At 43.9% G+C, this 22,884-nt stretch overlaps 1 protein-coding gene across 1 annotated transcript in view; it reads right to left on the bottom strand.

Annotated features, from left to right (window-relative positions):
• LOC124016877 (protocadherin Fat 1-like) overlaps positions 1–22,575 on the bottom strand; it is a 102,833-nt gene extending 80,258 nt beyond the window's left edge. Inside the window, 5 exon segments of the mRNA XM_046332217.1 lie at positions 1,095–1,409; positions 16,936–17,351; positions 17,353–17,387; positions 17,389–20,224; positions 22,438–22,575. Coding sequence (XP_046188173.1) covers positions 1,095–1,409; positions 16,936–17,351; positions 17,353–17,387; positions 17,389–20,196 — 3,574 coding nt within the window. The 5' untranslated portion in view covers positions 20,197–20,224; positions 22,438–22,575.
• Positions 22,576–22,884: the final 309 nt, after the last annotated feature.

Genomic DNA, 22,884 nt, shown 5'->3' with positions numbered 1-22,884 from the left:
TATGCCTTGTAGTCGTCCAACTGCTTTGGTAACCCAACTGTAATTACACAGCTGGGCAGGGGGACTGTAGAAAAGGCATTGGAAGTCCAGACTGAATTGTAATGAAAGCAAACTGAACAAAGTCCAGATCTATGGTATTATACAAATAAATCACAGGCGTGCGTAATGACATGGTATCTGTCCAACTGAATATAAAGTGTGAACAATTCCTCAAAACCCCACCGCAAATAACACACAGTCCACTGAACGAAACATCCATGTTGAAAAACGTTGGCTTCCAAGTTTGCACCTTTTAGTCCTTGTACTACCATTTCCCGCTCGTGCTGGAGTAAAATCACCGTCTGCTCCAGTGGGCTTCACAACGACAAAAACTGAAAAATGAAATATTCAACGTTCATCCACTTTCAGAACACCATATGTGAACACACTGTGCTCTGTGGGTAGTGGGAAAAGCCCCTGTCGACATCTCTCCTATCGACCATGCTAAAATCACGTGGCCATACTGGAGATATCAAAGGCTTGTTTTAGGACAAGAACAAAAAGATTGATATAACCTAGATACCCTACAACTGCCCCCATGTCCCCTCAAAGGGCGATTGAACGTCTATTCTTTCTACATATATTCTTTACCCTTTTTTATGTAGGAAGCGCTATTCCCAACCTTGTGAGAGGAGTTGTATTCTTTCAAGTGATGAAATTGGACATGGAGTTACATACACTCATCTCTCGTTTGGTGTGTAGCCTATTGACTACAATCTGTTAGGCGATGGTTAATTGATTGCTGGCCACACATACGTGGGAAGATAAATCCAAGGCTCTGTACATGCTTTGTGTTTTCACATTAGAGAACACATCCATTGGAATACACAAAGTCAATGGGAAGCAAAAGACAAGGCCATTTCCAATACATTTCAATGTACCACAAATGGATAACACCAATGACACGTGTGACCTTACCTGTTGTGTTTTCTGTCGACCTTTACTATTCGGTGTATGCTCTTCATTTAAAGCATAGCAGCACTACACACGTTTGCCTGCGAGAAATCAATTCCACCTTGGGAATCAATAGAGTTCAATTCAGAAAAGTGTCTTACCCATCTTGGAGTTGATGGCGAAAAATCCCTGGGGGTTGCCACTGGTGATCTTGTAGGAGAGCTTGTCGCTGGCCCGGGCGTCCGGGTCCACCGCCTCGATCTGGATGATGGACACGTCTTTGGGTGAGTTTTCCGTCACCGACGGGTAGTAGACGGGCTCTGTGGTCTGCGGCGCGTTGTCGTTGACGTCCTGGACCTCCACGTAGACCTCCACGAAGGCCGAGAGGGGCACCACGCCACCATCCGTGCCGTACACAGTCAGCCAGTAGTGCGAGGTGGTCTCATGGTCCAGGAGTTCCTGGGTTCTGATGACCCCTGGGAGCAAGAAAGAGAGAATAATTAGTTATGTGGGCTCTTGTATTATGAAAGAGAAACATCCATTTTCTTTTTAATGGAAAACCATTTCACTCCCAGCTTTTAGATGGAAATTGTCTTAGTCCATACATATAAAAAGAAAAAGTAGTTCAAAGAGCATTTAGCATTCTGTATGGGGATCACACACAAAACACTTAGGCAAACAAAAAAAAGAATACCACTTGAAAGAGAAAGGAAAGATATAGAGAGAGAGAGAGAGAGAGAGAGAGAGAGAGAGAGAGAGAAACTCATTCCGTAATCATGGGTAGGTGTAGATGCACAGCAGTAGGGGAATATGGTAGGGTAGAAGGTTGCTATTAACATCAGACCCTGCTGTCTGTTTCTACATGACAGGCCTGGATTTTTACAGCAGGCCATATGCCATGAGGGGCCTATAGCTTTCAGCTGAGCAAACAGAGGAGCTTTCAAAGACCTGTTAGGACTAACATTTCACAACAATACCCCCGATGACTGAACGGAGATCAGTGGTGGAACCATCAAAACAGCAAACTAGAAAGTAGGCTAGTCAGCCATCCTTCCCCGGATGGGTGCACAGTTGTTTCCCTTGAGGATTACCCAACATTTATGATGTGGTTCCTCATGCACATTTTATTTGGGGCTTTAAAAATATATCTGATCATTAGGCAGACTTGGGTTATGGCATGTCAGGGGTAGAGCGATAGGAAATTACTAAGTTGTTAAGAAGACAATCTCTAGAAAATCTCTTTCCATGCTATTTAAGTGAACATTAACATTTAAAAAAATTGTCCCAATGACCTGTTATCGAAAGCAATAAAAGTGAGCTCATTGGCCCGGCACACCTCCGACGGTAATAAATTCTAATAAAGCCAGGGCGTGGGCCTGTTTGCCCATGTATAGGCAAGCGGTAGTCTCATACTGTCCTAGTCTGCCATATAGCGAAGAACGATAACACAATGCTCCATGGCACCAATCCTACTTTTCCTACTGCCTGCCTTTCAAAACCCTTTGTTGCTCCCTGTAACTCAATGAGTTGCACTGCAGGTCTGTAAACCGAGAGACAGGCCTACCTTTCACCTCAGGGGGGAATAAAAAAATATTCCGAACAAAGAGAGAAGAAAAAAAAGAAATCTCCAACACCTGTCACTAACATTTCACTTTTCAGGGATTTCAGAGTTTTTATTCACCACAGAGTTACTGTATCTTATGTCTGAGTCTGAGGTGCTTTTTTTGTCATTACTCATCATTACTGCTAGCCAGGGTTAGCAATTAGCTTGAGGTGTGTAATAAGGCCCGGGAGGCAGGGTGGCAAAGGTGGAAATGGATAGCACTGTAACACTCCATAACACTTCCTACAGCCATGTGAGGGTATAACCTGCCTTCAGGCAATATTCTGAAATGTTGTGAGATAATAAATTGTCCAATTCTTTGAAAAGAAAGGCACCAATTGGTAGATCAGTTAAATAAATGCAGATGCTGAATGTCCCTTTCAGCATTGTGAAGTTATTAATTACACTTTGGATGGTGTATCAAATCACCAAGTCACTACAAATATACAGCAGTCCTTCCTAACTCAGTTGCCAGAGAGGAAGGAAACCGCTCAAGGATTTCACCATGAGGCCAATGGTGACTTTAACACAGTTACCAAGTTGAATGGCTGTGATAGGATAAAACTGAGGATGGATCAACAACAGTGTAGTTACAACATTGTTGTAGAAACATTTTATGGAATCAATAAATCATTCTGGATAAGAGCATCTGCTATATGACCAAAATGCTAAAATTTAGTTACTCCAATATACTAACTGAATTGTCTAGGTGATAAGCAGGAAGCCTGTACAGAATACAACTATTCCAAAACATGCATCCTGTTTGCAAGAAGGCACTAAAGTAATACTGCAAAAATACTGTACTCTCCATCTTTTCAAGCTTCATGTTATGGGTATTAGGCTTGGACAGTATACCGTACATTTTAATATTTGTAGCTACTTAAGTAAATAGATGCAGTCAACTTGTGCAATACGTTAGGAGATGAAGCAGATTGCGTTCTTCATTTCACCTGTCACCTTATTTTTCATTAGTTCCCTAGAACAGTTGAATCAGCACAACGGGAGAAAGTGGGAGCAGCTGTGTATAGACAGGGATCGCGTTTATATTGAAAGTCAAATCTTTTTTTTTGCTTCAAAAGAGTGATCAGCGACGTGCAACTATAGTTTTTCTTTCACAGAAAATACATTTGTGCAACACATTCGGCAGAAAAATCGCTTCAATTTCATCAGGCGACAACAGAAGTGCAACACTATTTGGCTGGCAGCCAGACAAGTAAATGAGCTTACAAAGATAAAGCAAAAAAAAGATGCATGGCCATCATATTTCCAACGTTTATCATAGAATAAATGTAACCAGCTACATTTCCTAATGTTTTGCTTAAAGTTAATACTGCATTTTACCAGAGAAAAGTAAACTGGCTACACCGAGAAAAGTATCAGAGAAAAGTAGTTCCACATCAGTCAGAGCGCTGTCGTTTGATAGAATGCCCATTTGTGAATTCTCATCCGAGTGGACACGTGCAACTGAAGCACAACATTTGTCTGATGCGGAGCAAAAATTACAAGAAGAAGCATTGTAGATCTGCATTTACAAAAACGTAGCAAGATATTTCTTATACATTTATTTCAATTTTTGGGCCACGAAAAACAAATAATTCTGAGATAGGGCGACCCCTAAGTTTAACTTGCTAGTTATCTAAGTAAGTGGCTGAATGAATAAGGTCACGCGGCATCCTATTGTTTTAGCTTTCTGCCGTGTTTGAGAAGTCAAAGCCCTTTGGATGAGTTCTGTACAACTACCACCGCGTCTTAATATACTTCCGTTTTCTCTCTCCGCTCCGTCCTATGCCCATCTGCTCCTCCCCCATCTTCTCTAAGCAGAGCAGGAAAACCCGTTGCCCTAGCGCCTCCCAGAATCCACACAGACACAGCGGGTACACATTCAGACAAGCATGCGTCAAAACTTTGTTCATTTGCATAATAGCTCTCGTTCACATTCGCTTGTAATGTCTAAACTCCGCAAAAATGACATTCGGTCATTTACCTATATATGTATAACTTTATTAGCTGGATAACTTGTGCTAACTTTGTTAGCATTCTAGTAAAGGATGCCTAATGGGCTTTTTTGTGTGTTTTGGTGCCCCCTTGTGTACTAAGCCAGTAATATGGATATTCAAATCTGAAGACTGAACAGATTTGATCCTCGGATCCCCAAAAGGTTCTACAGCTGCACCATCTAGAGCATCCTGACGGGTTGCATCCTGACGGGTTGCATCACTGCCTGGTACGGCAACTGCTCGGCCTCCGACCGCAAGGCACTACAGAGGATAGTGCGTAGGGCCCAGTACATCACTGGGGCCAAGCTTCCTGCCATCCAGGAGCTCCTGTGCCAGGTGGTGTCAGAGGAAAGCCCTAAAAATTGTCAAAGACTCCAGCCACCCTAGTCATAGACTGTTCTCTCTGCTACCGCACAGCAAGCGTTACCGAAACGCCAAGTCTAGGTCCAAGATGCTTCTAAATAGTTTCTACCCCCAATCCATAAGACTCCTGAACATCTAATCAAATGGCTACCCAGACTATTTGCATTGTCCCCCCTCTATTTTGCGCTGCTGCTACTCTCTACATGTACATATTACCTCAATTACCTTGGCTAAGCGGTGCCCCCCTGAATATAGCCTTGTTACTTTTATTTTATTTCTGCATTTTTCTAAAAACTGCATTGTTGGTTAAGGGCTTGTATAAGTAAGCATTTTACTGCAAGGTCTACAGCTGTTGTATTCAGAGCTGTAAATCGCTGCCAAGGGTGCTTCTATAAATGATTGACTCAGATGACTCAAATGCATCAACCCTTAAGCTATCTGTTCTTTATTTTACTACATTTGCAAACATTTCTAAAAACATGTTTTCACTTTGTCATTATGGGGTAGTGTGTGTAGATGGGTGAGAAAAAAATATTTAATCCATTTTGAATTCAGGCTGCAACACAACAAAATGTGGATTAAGTTACGTGGGTATGAATACTTTCTGAAGGCATGCAGGGTGTAATATGGTCGATGTCATATGGGTATACAGGCTTGTCAAGGCTTGCTGGCGCCGAATGTGAAATGCACCCAAAGGGCCATCGTGAGGCGGAAATAAAAAATAGTGATTATATAATGAAGTAAACAGATAACAAAAACATATATATTGCTGCAAAAAAAAAAAAAAGTCAAAATGTGCAAGTGTGAGTTTTTCCTCACGGAAGCACTGCCGACTACTCACTTCACTCACTGAGATCGCTTCTGGGAGGAACAGATTTGCAAATGTGAGGCATGAATAAGAAATGTGAGCGCTAATCTGACTGCTGGCGTCCTGCGAGAGCAGGGGGAAAGAGTATGAGTGAGAGGCAGAGAGAGGGAGGGAGAGGGTGGAGATTGGGAAAAGAAGGAGTGAGGATGAGATGGAGAGAGCGGTTGAGTGGGTGAAAGAAAATGGAGCGAGAAACTAAGAGGGAGAGTGCGTGTGTGTGCGTGTGTGTGTGTTGTACGTTTTTGTGTCTGTGTGTAAGGGTGAGAATGTGTGCTATTCAGACTAATTGTGTGTGTGTGTGTGAGAGACAAGGTAAAAGAGAGACAGCTAGAACGAGAGGGATGAGACATTTATTGTGCCTGTGCCAACGCAACGCCCATACTCGAGTGCTCATCCGTTTTGACTGGGAGACACTGGCATAGCAGAAGCATTCCACTCGCTCAGGAGTGTCAGGCTGTCAGAGTGCCCGCTGCCAACCCTAAAGCTATCGGCATGGAGAAGATTACTTTATATTGGTGCAGTTCTGCACTGCTACAGGTGACTAACAAGACTGCAGTCATAGAGGACCTTGACCCAAACTCACCCCTCACAGGAAACTTAAAACAAACCGTGGTAGATAAGGCCGTAATTGGTACGATAGCATTGTAATGGTCGAACCGGCGGAAGGAAGGAAGAAAGTCCAAATCTCATATCTTTTTTAAATAGTTTTGATGAGGCTCTGACGCCTAGAATAGTTCAATTCAAATTTCGATGAAGCTCCGACTGAACGTAAAATGCCAATTTCAGTTGAAATCTTTTTTTTTTTTTCAAACATGAATGGGTGACTGGCTTTAAATAAACATACCAGAAGACAAAGCATCTATCGAAACATATCAAATCAATAGCTGGTTGGATAATTACTGACAGAGGGTGTAAATGATGAATCATTTAGCCACCGCCCCTATACCATTTCATTCCACTCGCCCATGAACGTCAGGCTTTTAGCAGCCAACCCTAAAGCTATCAGTATAGAGAAGATGGCTTTGTATGACTGTTCTGCACCGCTAGAGCAATTATCACAGTGAATTATTGCAATGTTTGTGTATGTTTCAATTAATCCCGGATAGGATGGGTTGCCAATATAACAATTTGACACGAAATGAAAATGGAATTCATTCATTCATTCCAGTGGTGACTAACAACAATGCTGCATAGTCATAGAGAACCTTGACCCAAACTCACCCCTCACAGGAAACTTGAACTGTGGTAAGTAAAGGCCAACTGGTACGATAGCATTGTAATGGTTGACTGGCGGAAGTAAGAAAGTCCAAATCTTGTATCTTCTTTTATACTTTGAGGCTCTGACGCCTAGAATAGTTCAACTCAAAAAGAGAACCATTTCAATTCAGCTCTTTCTGAACACAAGGACAATTTCAGTTGACATCTACTTTTTATTCAAACATGAATGCGTGACTGGCTTTAAATAAACCTAATAGAAGACAAGCATATATCGACCAAGCATTGAAACAATAGTTAGCTGTATAAATCATGAATTTGAGGTATTTAGCCACCACACCTATATTTCTTGGCTAGTCAATGAGGAAGTTACAAAATGTGCCCTTGGGGCAATAAAAACAGTTGACAAAGCCTAGGCAACCTACCCAGACAGGTTTGCTCTCTCTCCCTTCTTTCCCTCTTCCTTGCATACCCTACAGCTACACCTTCGACAGCCACCTAGCACAGCAGCTAGGCTACACAAGAAAAAGAGCTAACGGGCTGACGCTGTCCCTACAATTCTGCCATCTCATGTCGGCGTGTGAATTACAAAGTGTGTTTGCTTCAATTTGTATTCATTTTATCTTTATTTAACCTTTATTTAACTAGGCAAGTCAGTTAAGAACAAATTCTTATTTACAATGTCTGCCTTGGAACAATGGGTTAACTGCCTTGTTCGGGGGCAGAACGACAGATTTTTTTACCTTGTCAACTCAGGGATTCGATCTAGCAACCTCTTGCTGGCCCAAAGTAACCACTAGGCTACCTGCCACCTCAATCAGTCTCCAGAAACAGGTCCACTGTGACATTTACTCAATAGCTAGTTACAGCGGGGAGGCTGGATGAAGTCCGCTGCACAACACACAGCCGCCGAGTGTTGTTTTTGACAAAATGGCGAGATAACATGGTTGTGCTTCGAGGCGCAGAGGAAAATGGCAGAGGAGGTCTGAGGACAGAAGACATTTAAGTGGATTGGATAAATCCCGCGGATCCAGGCCAAAACAAAAAAGTAGCACACGGTGGGAGTAGTACCTGCGGAACTACACTATGATGTTCCCTATTTAGTTCAAAGGATGAGGTGTACTCAGTATTTCTAGCATGTATATGTCCAAGGTCCCTGTCATGAAAGGGTGTACATAGTGGGCGGGGGGGGGGGGGGCTAAATTGGGGAGAGACACTCTTTTCCCCAGAAGGCCTTGTAGCTACAATGGTGTCGCCACAAATGGAGAGGATTGCACATGCCATGGATATCAAAAGCTGGCAATTGAAACAAATTAGAGCGCCAAAAAGATTACCGGTTGTCAAAAGAGGATTAGGATTTGCAAAATCCTGTTTATCCCCAGTGCTTATTTTCATATGGACGCACGATGTCTACTTCAGAAATTGAGTCAATATCATATTTTTCTGGCATTGAAAACGTGTAATGAAGAATTAGGCTGCAGTCAACTTTACCACGGCCCAGAGAAAAAACTATTTTCACAGTTTTTCTTTCTATTGGCGACAAAGAGATCTACAGAAATCGAGATGATCTCCCGATGACCTTCACACCAAGAGACCGTGCAGGAATAATGTACGTGCTTCGGAGACCACGAGAGAACAAAAACGTGTCTTCAAGCCGAAAGAGCTGATCTCTCGGTCTTACGCCAGCACTCCCTTGCTCTGCACTTGAAAAAGTCAGAACGTTTGCTTTGAACTACCTCTCGGTAATCCCGCTCTCCTTTCCCCTCGCATTCCTCAGCCTTCTTAGGACTCCTGCCTCACATGCTTACATAAAAACTCTCAGTTCTCCCCCCCACCCCACCCTCTTCTCTTTCCAACGGCTCTGGTGGAATGCTTCAAATTCCTCCAGCACGTAGAGCCCTGGGTGTATTAGAAAAAGAGTCCTGAGCTAAGCTTCCCATGCCCCCAGCGCGAAATCAAATCATCTCTTTGGATCCCAGAGTTCTCAGAAGCTAAGACCTAGCCTAGCCCTGCACTTCTAACGTTTTTCGGTCCATACTGTAAGTGTTAATGCCCAAAACGTTTGAAAAATTCACAAGGCTATGAAGTGCAGCCAAAGCAGAAAAACTCCAACCCGTGGGATACCCACAAAGCCTACAGGTCTCGCTTTCACACTCATCGTCTTTATTACTTTATAGAATTATGGATATTTCTGAATAATACAGACAGCTTGAGTTACACACGGTAATGCATCGGCCAAAGGCTTAGAATCACCATGCAAAATAGGACTTGGCAGGCTATTGAAGTGTCAAAGACCGTATCGGGGTCATTGACGAAATATGGTGGCGCTTTGAAGAGTGACCAGCATTCAGCGGGTATTCAGTACGTTAGTGTAGATCTGGGAAAACAGTCATCAAAACAGCTGCATGATGAGTTCACACAGAGTCTCTCAAAACAAAAGCGCATTTCTCTCCGCTTGCCGTGCTGTGCAGGAGCACCAAGTCTGGGACCAAAAAGCTCCTGAACAGCTTCTACCCCCAAGCCATAAGACTGATGAATAGTTCATCAAATGGCTACCCGGACTACTTGCACCCACCAATTTTATTTCTTTTTTTGCACTGACTCTATGCACACTCACTGGACTCACACATACTACACCGATGTGCACACGCTTACAAACGCATCACATCTGCATATTGACACTACACGCTTACACCAACACAGACACACTTTCACACGCACTGCTGCTACTCTGTTTATTATCAAACCTGATTGCCTGGTCAATTTTAACCCTAACTACATGTACCTATTACCTCAACTACTTAGTACCCCCAACACACTGACTCCACTACCGGTACTCCTTGTATAAAGCCTCCTTATTATTATTTTATTGTGTTACTAATATTTTGTGGGTTTTTTTCATTCATTTTTGCAAATTTGCATACTTTTTAACTCTGCATTGTTAGGAAAGGGCTTGTAAAGTAAGCATTTGACAGTAAAGTATACATTTGTTGTAACAAAATGTGATTTGATCTCTCTTTGACCAGGCAATCCTCTGAGCTGTGCCCCCACCAACCACCTCCGCTTCGCGCAACATTGTGCATTTTGTATAAAATCGCCACCGGAGGCATAAAACAGCGCTATCAACAGCTGGGCTCAGGGGAAATGGTACTTTAAAACTTTAGACAAACTGAATCATTTCAGCCAGCTTAACAATGTGGAGCAGTGTGCTTCACTCGACATAATCATATGGTCTTAAAAGGGGAGGGAACTACTAAAAGCACTAAACAACTGCCCTTTATTAAAACTGCATCAACAGACCAGGGGGGCATTAACGTTTTAAAGCGGCATAGATATTCAAAACTATAGCTTGATGACACTGTGTAATAAAATAAGAATCCTATTCTAGATTCTCTGGCCCAAGGAAAAACTTTTTTTTAAAGGCTGCATTCATCTGGAGTGAGGGGGAGAGGGGAGAACGCAGCGAGATACAGAGTGAAAGCGAGAGTCTTTAATGAACGAAAGGCAAATGATGCAATGAAAACATGCCTGATGGGATTTCTCTGGCAGAATTTAGCCCATTAATTCCAGTTGAGGAAGCCTATTGGGGACATGCCCAGGCAGCTACCATTGTCACAGAGCGCAGTATTATTTCAAAAGGCCTCGGAGCGGGCCTGTGAGAAGCGCCACCTGGTTTAATATCACGTTATAATTTAAGCCCTGTTCCCTCCCGGCCCTTCGGTGCCATGCCCCGCTCCTCTGATGAAAGTGGCCACGATGTACCGTCTGTTTTCCCCTTATCGCAAAATGTTTACGAAGCCCCCTGAGATAGTTGCCCACTGACACCGACTGTACTCAATGCGCCGCGGTAAACGGTTCCCGTGGAAAGGTATTTTTGGGGGGGGAGACAGATAAGGCACTTTGAAATATAGGCCTGCTCTCATTTTCCAATAGGCTGCCGTGCTGACATTTACAAAAGGTTGATTCTTTTCTCATTACATTTTTATTGTCTTCGGAGATTAGAGATTAGAGTGGCGTTTAGGCCTATAAAAAGGCATCATGGTTGTTGAGAGTTATGACGGGAAGGTTGGGACAGTATGTGGGTTTGTATGCATGTTTGGGCAGCATTTTCTGTCCTAAGCTTTTCAACCCTAAGTGGCAACCATGGCACTTAGGCCTAAACATGTCAGCGTCTACATCTGTATAACACTGGATTTGAACCCAGTGCCATTAAGCTGCTGTCTCTGGTCATGCTACCATAATTCTGATGTTTCCTGTCTTTGGTCTTTACGTTGGCAGCTTGACAACACGAAAATGACGGGCGGGGAATTCAAAAAGGAGCATCTTCATCTCTCGCCGTTTGGTTTTTTAAGTGGCCGTCTCTCAACACATGAAACCTCAGGATTTGTTCAGCCAAGCACCGTTTCCCTTTGACATTCAGTCAGGTACGCTTTGAGAGCCAATGCATCATATGCAAGCCTTTGTCGGTTACCCCTTTCACTGCGCTAAACTCCATTTTTGATTGGGGCTTTGATCGGAGAACGACTTCACATTCAGGTGAACATGCTACAGGGAACTGCAGGTCTTTTCCAAAGTAACAGGGGAACACACACAAAGATAGAGGACTGAAAAACAACATTTCTCGGCCCAAGTTTCAACAATCGAATATATCCCAGTAAACTTCACTAAGATCAATTGGATTCTTTTTTTCTGTCGAATGTGTGACAAACATGTAGTTACTGCAGTCTTGTACGTGTCTGCAGAATCTCTGTGCAATCATTAGCAACGTGTGTAGAGTCATAATTTACAGTAGTTTACATAAAAAGAAAACAAAAAGAAAACAAAATGTCACCAACCATTATTAGCCACGGGTCTCAATTGCCTAGATTAGCATGACAAGAGTTGACTCACAATCGAGCACGCCATCTGCACGCGGCACCTTCACAGGTTTCTAACAAAAATACTTAATGGACAGAGAGAAGCAACAAACTTTAACTGGGGAAAGTGTGCTTTTCATCTAGCACCCAACAATCAACTTTGGCCCGAATGCACATTCCTGGCCCTGTCGCCCCCAGCAACGGCACTCAAGCAAAGGCTATTACGAGTCATGTGGCTCTTTTGAGTGTGCTGAAGAAGTCACACTTCTGGCTTGAGCTTCTGTGTATAGAATCAACAGCAAAAAAAAATAGAAGGGACCGGGCCTGGGTGCTTAGGTTCAATCAATCTCCCATGAAGCTTTGGTGGTGCAGACGTAGCTGGAATAGTGAACGCAGCCAAACGTGAAGAGACAAAACCATTCGCCACATACCTCCCCTATCTGGCATCACCGAGGGTCGGCCCTAACTCGCTCTCGTCAGGAAGGGCAATGGGGGGACAATTTGGGGAAAAGAGAGGAGGGAGGAAGGCCAAAATTGAAGAGGGGAAAACACACGCTCACAGTACTTTGTCATTACACGTCAAACTATTTAATTTGCCTCCACACACAGCTATTTCAGCACACCGGCTGCCTCCAGTTTGAAGGGAAAGGGCAATGGCATACATTATCCAATGAGCAAAGGGCAATGGCATACATTATCCAATGAGCAAAGGGCAATGGCATACATTATCCAATGAGCAAAGGGCAATGGCATACATTATCCAATGAGCAAAGGGCAATGGCATACATTATCCAATGAGCAAAGGGCAATGGCATACATTATCCAATGAGCAAAGGCATACATTATCCAACGAGCATCTGGACGGAAGAGGCGATTCCACTGGGGCTATTGAGATTCCTTACGTATTTCCTACATAAATGCAAACACACCGCATGAAGGCCTTACACCTTGGTTCACCCCCCCCCGTTCTTCTTCCTCCTGTTAAGTGAACCAGTGCAAATCATCACATCTTGGTTTTTCACCTCTGTTCACAAAGTAGGCTAACGACCATACAGACATGACTTCAATAGTGGTGTCAAAACTGCATCGAAACTAGCAGTTCCTGGAGGAGAAACAACGACAGAGAGAGAGAGAGAGAGAGAGAGAGAGAGAGAGAGAGAGAGAGAGAGAGAGAGAGAGAGAGAGAGAGAGAGAGTCTGGTCGAACTAGCTCTTTATGTCAAAGGCTGAAATACAAGGTATTAGGAGTTCTAACAGAAAGACATGCTTAATTAATCACAGAGGACCCTTCCATGACCTCATAAACGGCAGTCAATCCTTTAGCGCAAGCACCAAGTCTAATTGATCTACTTTGAGAACGGTCAACATCGATTCACTGATGGCACCGACAGAGATGGTCGCCTCGCTTCGAGTTCTTAGGAAACTATGCAGTATTTTTTTAAATGTATTATTTCTGTTATTGTTACCACAAGCATTTCGCTACAGTCACATTAACATCTGCTAACCATGTGTATGTGACAAATACAACTTGATTTTAGCAATGTACCCGTACAAGACTTATTGGGCCTAAGCCTCTAGCCTACCTCGCCACTAATTAAGCACAGTCCATGACAAACAACATCCTCCACCCCTCCCTCTTCCCTAAGCAACAGCGGCAGCATTACTGGCTTTTTTTATAGGGACGTCGGTGAAAAGAATTTATAGTGCACTGCAGAGTGAAGTACCATTAAGAGTCGAGAATGGAATGTCAAGTGGTTTTGTCCCAAATTAATACCACTCACCACCTCGACCACCCCACAACAATAACTTCTACTTGTGATGGTTGGGGGGGGGGGGGTGTACAGTTACATATTGGGATATCTTTTTTTTAAACGATGTATTGACAATATTGCAATATAGTTTTGAGCTAGTTGGCTGTACCTGCACCAAAACTCAGTATTTTTCCTTAATAGCTTTTAAAATAGGGAGCCAATTCGTTTTTAGACTTTGATTTCCATGACTGATCAAAAACCTGTTTCCTCATGGCTCTCTTGCCCCTCTGCAGCAGACATATGGTGAGCAATAAGTTTGGAACATTGAATCGCAATAAATGAATAAAAATCACACTATTGATTCACAATATATATACACAACTTACTCTTACTAGAAGCATTAACTAGCCTACTTTGTGAAAGAAGTCCATCTTGTTGTTCTTCCCTCTGTATCATGACTACAGGCTCCAGTTGTTTCTTCCAACTAAAGGTTTATTAAATCAAGGAACTAGATTCCATGCCTGGCCCTGGAAACATCAATCAGGTTAGCGGCATACCTAGCTGGCCTTAAGTGTGTCAGGCCCCCATTAGCTCGATAACCCCCAACAGCAGTGTCGGAGCACACACACAAGGACAGAATTAGCCTGGACTGCACACAAAATCTCACCTGGGCTCCACATAGCCCCCAGCTCTAAACATGTTTGTGTGATGTGCAGACGTAAATACAAAGGTCAGAGATCCAGAGGGGCCCGGGCCAGACGTTTGGCAGATATAGCAGTCTACAGTCGGACAATAAGAACTGGATAGGGGGAAAACATGTTGATTCCTATCTTAGAAGTAACAACTTTCTGGGTTTTGTTAATCTTATCTTGGCCTAAAAAAAATGGCTGAATTACTGCTGTTAGCAAAAGCAAACCCTGAATCGGGTAAAATAATATATTGAAAGCTGAAGTTACATAAATTAATTTCCGCCTCTGTTCACTCAACTAAATTAAGCTAGTAACTAAATATGAAAAGTTCAAGATTTAGGCTTAAGGAGAAAAACTAAAGGGCCAAAATTGTATTTTCTTGGCGGTAAGGTCAGAGGTAAGGGAGTCGAATGGGCACTAAAGACCTTTTCATTTGCATATTCCTCATCACTACCCCTCCATTCTCAAACCGAGGGTTTCAAGAGGATACCGGGAATAAATAAAAGCATGCACAAGGAGAACATGAGATTCCAAAAGGCATTTAACTCAACCAGCCACAGATGTTAGCCAACCTTCCCTTACTAGCCCCCTCATAAAAACACTTTTCCAGAGCTTAAGGTGTGTGTGGCTTCTGGCATCCTTTGATTTTACCACTTTTTCATTTGTTTTCTTCTCTTCTCAACCCTTGTTTTCCTACTTGTCGGAAAGCACGAGCTGCAGCTGCACGACTGCGTGAAAGCAACACTGGGCGTGCACCCTTTGTTTTACATCGATTTCTTGTAGAGCATAATCCTCACGTGGTAACCTCACACCCTCCTCTGCTCAGACCCAAACCATCCTTCAGTCAATGCATGGATTCCCAGGAGGCACACCGTTGCCTTGGGCATATTTGGTTTGCTACCAGCTATGGCTGTGATCCCAAACAATGGGGCTGAATAGCAGGACAATACTATCATTGCCACTTCTGATAAATCACTCTGAAAAGGCCATGGAGGTCGAGGGCAGGGGAGGAAGAGCAGGTCAGGAGCTCCCGGTGACCTGCATCCAATACATTCAGGAGTGGGATTTCAAACAAGAAGTGGGTGTCCTTCACGGAAACAAGAACACTTCTGAGATTCGGCCTAGGATCCACAGCCCCAAGCCGAGGGCAGAGTCTCAACTAACAAACCACAGAGCATAAATCTCTGTTGCCTAAATATAAGGCACTTTGTTTCAAAATGTCAACTTCCTAAAGAGTGCATTGTGTGTGAGAAAGTTTCTACAAATTTTGATGAGCGGGACCGAAGCTATTTTTAAACCAAATCTCAGATGAGTTTCATATTGCATTTCAAGAATCAAAAAGGCTCTCTCCAGTTCGCTCTGTTCACGTTTTCCCTCAGTATTTTTTGAACAAAAGAGGTAGAATTATCTACAAGCAACAATCTGACAACTACCCCAGAGAACAATCACACTAAGACTGGACGGGCACAATAGCTGACAGATGGTCCTTAAGGAGACATGCTTCATGCCGGCTCATCCCGTCATGCTAAATTTACCAGCAAAGAAAAGTGTGATTTCCCCACAGGTTCACGGAAGGCCCTAATTTACTCTGCTTAATAAAGTGTATGTCTCCACCTGAATCTAAATTAACATCCTCTCGTCAATTTCTCATGTAGTTACTTTAAAATCTGTAAATTACATTTCCAGAGACATTGCATTGGACTTCCAGACTTAGGAGATAGACTACATATATGCTAAAAACCTAATGTTTTATGCATCAAGTTACACCGGCCCATTTGTACATTAAATATGTATATTGCCATGCAGAAATACATTTTAAAAGGGAAAAACTGACATTTAGCCACCCAGAGTATGGGAACTGTGTTTAAAAATCAAGGGCAGCAAGCCAGGTTTGACACACCCAAAATGGGGTGACCAGTAGCCTTTTGTGGCAAAAACCGTTTGAATTCCGGACTGCTTATTTTTAAACCCTTGGCACAGGTTCTTTAACGTCCGTGAGCAGCTGAGAAAAAAAAGTATTCCTATATTCTTTGTAAGACCACATAGAGGCCAGCAAGTGCATTTCACCAGACACACACACAAAAAAAAATTAGATTTGCAATACTAAAGCAGATATGACAATCACAGAAAATTAACTCTTTCATTATACAAACAAGTTCCATCTCATGTGGGACGAGCCAGCATGCAGCATTAGCCATTTGCATATGACTCGTTTTTCGAGATTGAAACAAACTGCTTGCGTGGGAAAGGGAGCGTCAGTGGGTTGAATCACAAAGCAATCCTCTTAATTCCTCGGCAACTAGTTTGGAATGTCTACTGCAGGTCTAGGACACAGCTGCTCCAGCTGTTCCTGCCATCAATTCTCTTCCCTCAGACAGAAAAATGAAAAGAATCAGGAAGCTTAGCGGTTCTCCAGGAAGCAACCCTCACCTCCATTCACCATTTGCCCCCACCACTGATATTTCAGGGAAGGGGGGGGGACATGGGCAGACAAGCATAGTCTGCACAGATACATGGGATTACACCCCTTTTCACATCCCAGTGATTTAAAATTCATGCATGCACATTTGGTGCCTTAAATAATAAATGATAAACAAAATGGGCCTTCACATAGGGGCAATATGGTAATGACAAAGAGGGGGGAAAAAGTGAGAAACTCACCAGTCTCTTCATCAATGGTGAATATCCCTAAACCAGAGCCGTCCCGTATTGAGTAGCGTATTTCTCCGTCTCTTCCTTTGTCTTCGTCTTGAGCCGTTACTTTCATTACGGATGTCCCAATGAGGGCGTCCTCTTTTATAAATCCCTTATCCACAAACGAGGGGAACCACGGGCGATACAGATTCTCGTTTACGTCCACTACATCCACCTCAATGAAGCACATTGACGATAAAGACACGGGCTTCCCTTTGTCCTTGGCTTTCGCCGTGAGGTTGTACACCTGCTTCTTCTCGTAATCCAGAGTCTGCAGGATGCGCACCGCGCCACTGAGTTTGTCCACCTCGAAGTTGCCGTCCCCGTTATCGCTGAGGCTGTACCGTACCTGACTGGACAGCCCGACATCCGGGTCGTGAGCCCAGCCACATAATCACAGTGCCGACCGGGAGGTCCTCCCCTCACCTTCACCCGGTAATTTGACGGGATGAATTTGGGAGGATTGTCATTGACGTCCTCAAGAACGACCTTTAGCAACACTGTAGACACGAGTTGTGGATCATTAACCGCCTGGTCACATGCAGCGATCTTCAGAATGTAAACCGGGTGCACCTCGCGATCCAGCTGCTTTTTCACTGTCACTACTCCAGTCAGCTCGTCAATGGCAAACTGGTCAGTGTCGGCCACAATCGAATACCTGATTACTCCGTTATCTCCCTGGTCCTTATCGGTGGAATCCACCTGGACGATTTCAGTCCCCACTGGTGTGTTTTCACTTATTTCCACCGAATAGGAGTCTTGCAGGAACTGCGGACTGTTATCGTTAGCATCCAAGATCTTAACATCCAAAAGACGCGAGGAGGACTTCTGCGGTATTCCCAGATCGTAGACCGTGACATTCAGTGTGTAGTGGTCCGTCGTTTCCCTGTCCAGTGGAGTGTGAACCAAAAGCCAACCGGTGTTCATGTCTACAATGAAACGACTCTCTGTATCTCCTCCTGAAATAACGTACACCAGTTTTCCGTTAAAACCACTGTCTGTGTCGGAGGCGCTTAGATGTACTACCCTAGCCCCAACCGGAAGGTCCTCTTTGACCTCAATGACACTGGGGAAGGACTCTGCAAACTGAGGGGAGTAGCGGTTAACCGTATGGATGTCCATTAAGTTACCGTCAGGCTCAGTTGGGGTGTGGATCTTAGTGCCATGAAGAAGCTTTTCTGCCAACATGGTAGCAACCCCAGTGTCGACGCACTTCAATTGGACAGGCTTGCGAGCTGTGATGACAGTGATGTTCATTATCATTGGTTCAGTCTCATGCTCTCCATCACTGGCTCTGATCTGTAAGCTATGGAAGGACACTTTACCTGCCTCCCCCTCGCTCAGTGTTCGTTTCAAAGAAAGCACACCCGAGTTGGAGTTCAACTCAAAGAGATCAAGATCATTCCCAGTTTTTATTTCGTACCGCACTAGCTGCAATTCGTCAGCATCAATTGCAGACACCGTCGTTATCTGCTCTCCCACGCCATGGTCTCTAGGCACCGTGACTTCACAGTCGACATTTTCGAATAGAGGCTTATTGTCATTCAGGTTATTCAGTGTGACAGTAACTGATGCCTCCACCTCCCGTCGGAAAGGGGAACCCCAGTCTGAAGCCCTAATTTTGAGATTGTAAATCCTTGGCATCAGCTCGTAATCCAGCTCTTCTGAGGTGCCGATGACACCAGAGAAGTAGTCGATGACAAACGGCTGCGGGCTCACGTTGGCAATGCTGTAGGTCACATACCCGTTCTCTCCACTGTCTAGATCTGTGGCTTTCACTGCTAAAACGATGGACCCTACAGGTACATTCTCATCAACGGTGGCCTTGTAAGAAGTCTGTTGGAACTCAGGAGCATTATTGTTAACATCTATAATGTCAATGATAACCTTGGTCGCTGCCTTTTTGTCACTGGTAATAACTTCTAGTTCAAATTTAGGGGCATAATCCGCATAGATGGGTCCAGTTGTGGTAATTAAGCCAGTGTCTGGATTAATAGCAAAACGATTCTTCTCTGTTTTATATCTGAAAGCATACTTCAACTGTGGATACTTTGGTAAGGCAGTTACCATAGCAACAGGTGTATGGAGAGGGGCAAACTCACTGAGATTGACCCTATAAACAGCGTGTTCAAATTTAGGGGGGCCCACTTTAAACTGAGGGGATGTTACATGTACCACCTTCACTGAAGAAAACTGGGGGGGGCTTCCTTTGTCCTTGGCCTGTAATGTGAGGTTGTATCCGAAAGGCTGGGTGTCCCAGTCTACATCCTTGACCGCTTTGATTTTGTACTCCTTGCTCCCGGGACTTGTTCTCATGGCCTTAAACTGTTGGAGGGGGTCGCCCGCCACCACGCTCAACGACGCGATCTCCCCATTTGGTCCCTGGTCGCTGTCCTCGACGGTCACTATGGCGTAGGTGGGGTCGCGGTCAGCTCCCGAGGGCGCCAGGGTGACTGCGGCGATGACAGGCGCGTGCTCGTTGGCCTGCTCCACCCTCACCGTCAGCTTGGCCATGCTACTGAAGCCGCTGCTCCCGTAGAGCTTCATGCCTCGGTCCACGGCCAGGATCTCCAGGTCATACAGCTTGGTCTCAGCGTGATCCAGCTTGCCCGTCAGCGTCACCACCCCGCTTGTGGGGTGAACGGCGAACACATCTGTCCACTCCCGGAAGCTGTAGTAGTACTCCCCGTTGGTCCCGATGTCGGCGTCCGTGGCGGTGACCTTGGCCACGCTGGTCCGTAGGGCCGTGTTCTCGAGCAGCGAGACGCTGTAGGAGGTGGGAGAGAACAGAGGCCTCAGGTCGTTGGTGTCCTGAACCTGGACCTGGACTCGGGCGCGAGCCTCCACGTTGGTGCCCCTCTCCACAGCTTTGACAGTGAGCAAGTAGTGGTCTTTGACCTCCCGGTTCAGAATGGCAGTGCTGCCTCCTTTGGTCCTTATTCTCAGGAAGCTAAAGTCTCCCAGGACGTAGTCCTCTGCTTTGAAAAGGTTCTCATTGTCTCCTGACACTATTTTGTACCGTATCTCCCAGGTGGGGTCTGTGATGTAGATGCCCATCTTGGCATGACTCTCCAAGTAGGTCTTAGCAGCAGAGTTCTCATATATGGTGGCATTGTAAACAGAGTGAGTGAACTGCAGGGCCAATGCCTTCTCCGTCCTTTGGTTCCCTGTGCAGCCGCAGAGGAGCTGCAGGAGCAGCACGAGCAGTGTAGTCAAGTATTTCCCCATTTTCGTACCGTGTTCTCTACCAAACCACCTGGAGACGCACAAAACAGAAGGTCAGAAACAAGCTTAAAAAAAAATAAACATCAAATTAAACATTTTAATAGATTTTTCAGAAAATCTCAATAGGGATGGATCAGTGCTTTAATTTAAGAGCATCATAAAATATATGTCTTTATGCTAACAAGCAAAAGGGCTAAATGTTGAACCTTCCCAACAAAATTGTGGTTTTAAAGTGGCACGTGAACGGCTGCTGTTAATGTCTGCTCGACAAAGGTCTCTAACCTTACTCCTCCCTTTACTGTGAGCCTCACTGAGCTCATTTAAACGGCTTGACAAACGATGGTCAGGCTGATAAATGGGTTTTCTGTGACAGAGGGGGAGAGGGAGAAAAGATATAGGACAAATAACGTATTTGTCTTGGCCGGCATTCCTCTTACGATTTCAGCAACAGGTTTAACAGAACAGATATACTACGTAAATCCTTTTTTTTACTGTTTCAAAGCACAATTCAGAGACGAGTCTCTTCACATCAGAACATGTACTCATTTAATTCAGTCCTCTATGTACAAATGATGATGGAGGTCATTGGTAATGACAAAATAGTTGTACGGCATTCAATTCTCACTTATTTAAAAATACAAAAAAAAATAATAATAATTTTTTAAAAAATTACCTTTATTTTACTAGGCGAGTCAGTTAAGAACAAATTCTTATTTACAATGACGGCCTAGGAACAGTGGGTTAACTGCCTGTTCAAGGGCAGAACGACAGATTTGTACCTTGTCAGCTCGGGGGTTTGAACTTGCAACCTTCCGGTTACTAGTCCAACGCTCTAACCACTAGGCTACCCTGGTCAAGCGAAAACAGACTTTGAAGCTATAATAAGCACATTTGACAATTCCTTCTATCTTCTAAATTGCACATGTTTGAAATTCTTTGATCTTGCATGACATTATGCAAATAGCTCAAGCGGATACATTGCACGAAGAAAGGGTTTGGAAATGGCAGGAAAGCAGCACTGTCCTCGCATAACTAGACACGCAAACTGACTCAAAATACATGGGGCTTAATACGAAAGGAAGTGACATTCAGGCATACAGGTTTGTGCTCGTATTGGATTTTGCGTGTACATTATACATTCATTATTATGCCTGGAAATAGTGTATGATCAAAACAACTGAATTATAGCACTAAAAGCTGTATCTATACTGACTCTGGGGCCTTGGGTCCTGAGCTTGGCTATGTTCTGTTTAGGCTGTGCTAAAATAAACACAGCGCTGCACTTTGGGCTTTTTAAAGAGTTGCCATCGGGAAAAGCACTGGAGAATGTTAAAACATCCCAGCCCAGGCTATAGACTGACACTGGTGTCCAGCGGCCTTGGATCTGTTCAAAACATGCTGAATGTATGTTTGCAATAGACATAAATATATGTGTGTTTTGTGGGGCTAGTAGCATATTGCAGGCATGAGAACTTTCAGCAACAACAAAAAGTATGCATTGAGCCTATATTTTTGTACCCCCTGGGGATTAGGCTAACTTTTCATGCCTCCAGTGTAGGGCTTTATGGCACAGTCATGTCAGGCTAGTAAGCAAACATAAGTCAAATAAACACATGTACAATTTTTTTTAAACTAAGTCTGCATACACATCCAGGATTTTTCAACTGTTGAACTAGGCAATTCGTGGCAAATCATGAAGGGGGGGGAATTATATTGACATGTTTTTTTTGGGGGGGGGGGGTCTGAAATCATATTCTTGGGAAGAAAGGAAAAGACAAAAACAGCTTCATAAAATCATTGCTTTCTGTCTGTTGTTTAATTGTCCAACCCATCCCCCAACGGTCCCCGTTTCTATTCATTTCACGTAGACGCGGCAGCATTGCCTGAGACAGATGTACGTACCGATTGTTTAAAGAAATGGCAACAATACCCGAACCGCGAACACTGCACAATGTGTAAAACAAGTCCCACACATATACAAAAGGCGTAGAACAGTAACCAACTTCCATAGTCTCTCATTTCGATAGTAGCCTATTTAATACCTTCCCTAAAAACTTTAAAACGTTCAACTTCACTGGGGGAAAGAAAGGGTACTCTGATTTCAGTCCACTGCTCGAGCGCCACTTATAGAGAACTAGTCCGCTCGGACAATCTCAACTTTTAACTCCGATTCACAAACCACAAAGACAACTTGCTTATACACAGGAAAAGTGCTAAAAAAAACAAATGCATCACATTACATACCTATTGCCTCATTAACGGCGTGGATTTTGGCGGTTGTTCGTGTAGTTTGTAAGGTACGAACGTCTGCATGGTAACTACGTGGACTTCCCTCTCTGCGACTCTATCCACTTTCCACTTCTTTCTAGTTGCTCCCTTTCTTCCACACTGAATTCCCCCTAGTATCTCTCCGCGTTGCGCACGCCCGGATCTACTTTGCTGGCATGAAGATAAAACAACCAGCTCGCTCCCCCGCTTCAAGAATCGAGATAACGGTTAACTTTGATCGGCTCTATTCCCTAGTCTAATTTCAATTATTTATCCCTTCCTAGGCTTTATAATAGGCAATTCATATAAAATAGGATTTAATGGGGAAATATCATGCCAATACCTATGCAGTAATATCCTTTTTGATTGCATTTTACATGAACATTACAATTTACTCCCCAAATGTCGGCAATGTTTTACCAC

The sequence above is a fragment of the Oncorhynchus gorbuscha genome, unplaced genomic scaffold, assembly GCF_021184085.1.
Source record: "Oncorhynchus gorbuscha isolate QuinsamMale2020 ecotype Even-year unplaced genomic scaffold, OgorEven_v1.0 Un_scaffold_10:::fragment_4:::debris, whole genome shotgun sequence".
In the NCBI taxonomy this organism is placed as follows: Eukaryota; Metazoa; Chordata; class Actinopteri; order Salmoniformes; family Salmonidae; genus Oncorhynchus; species Oncorhynchus gorbuscha.
The sequence above is the reverse complement of the archived record's forward strand: the minus strand, read 5'-3'. Positions and strand labels throughout refer to the sequence as shown.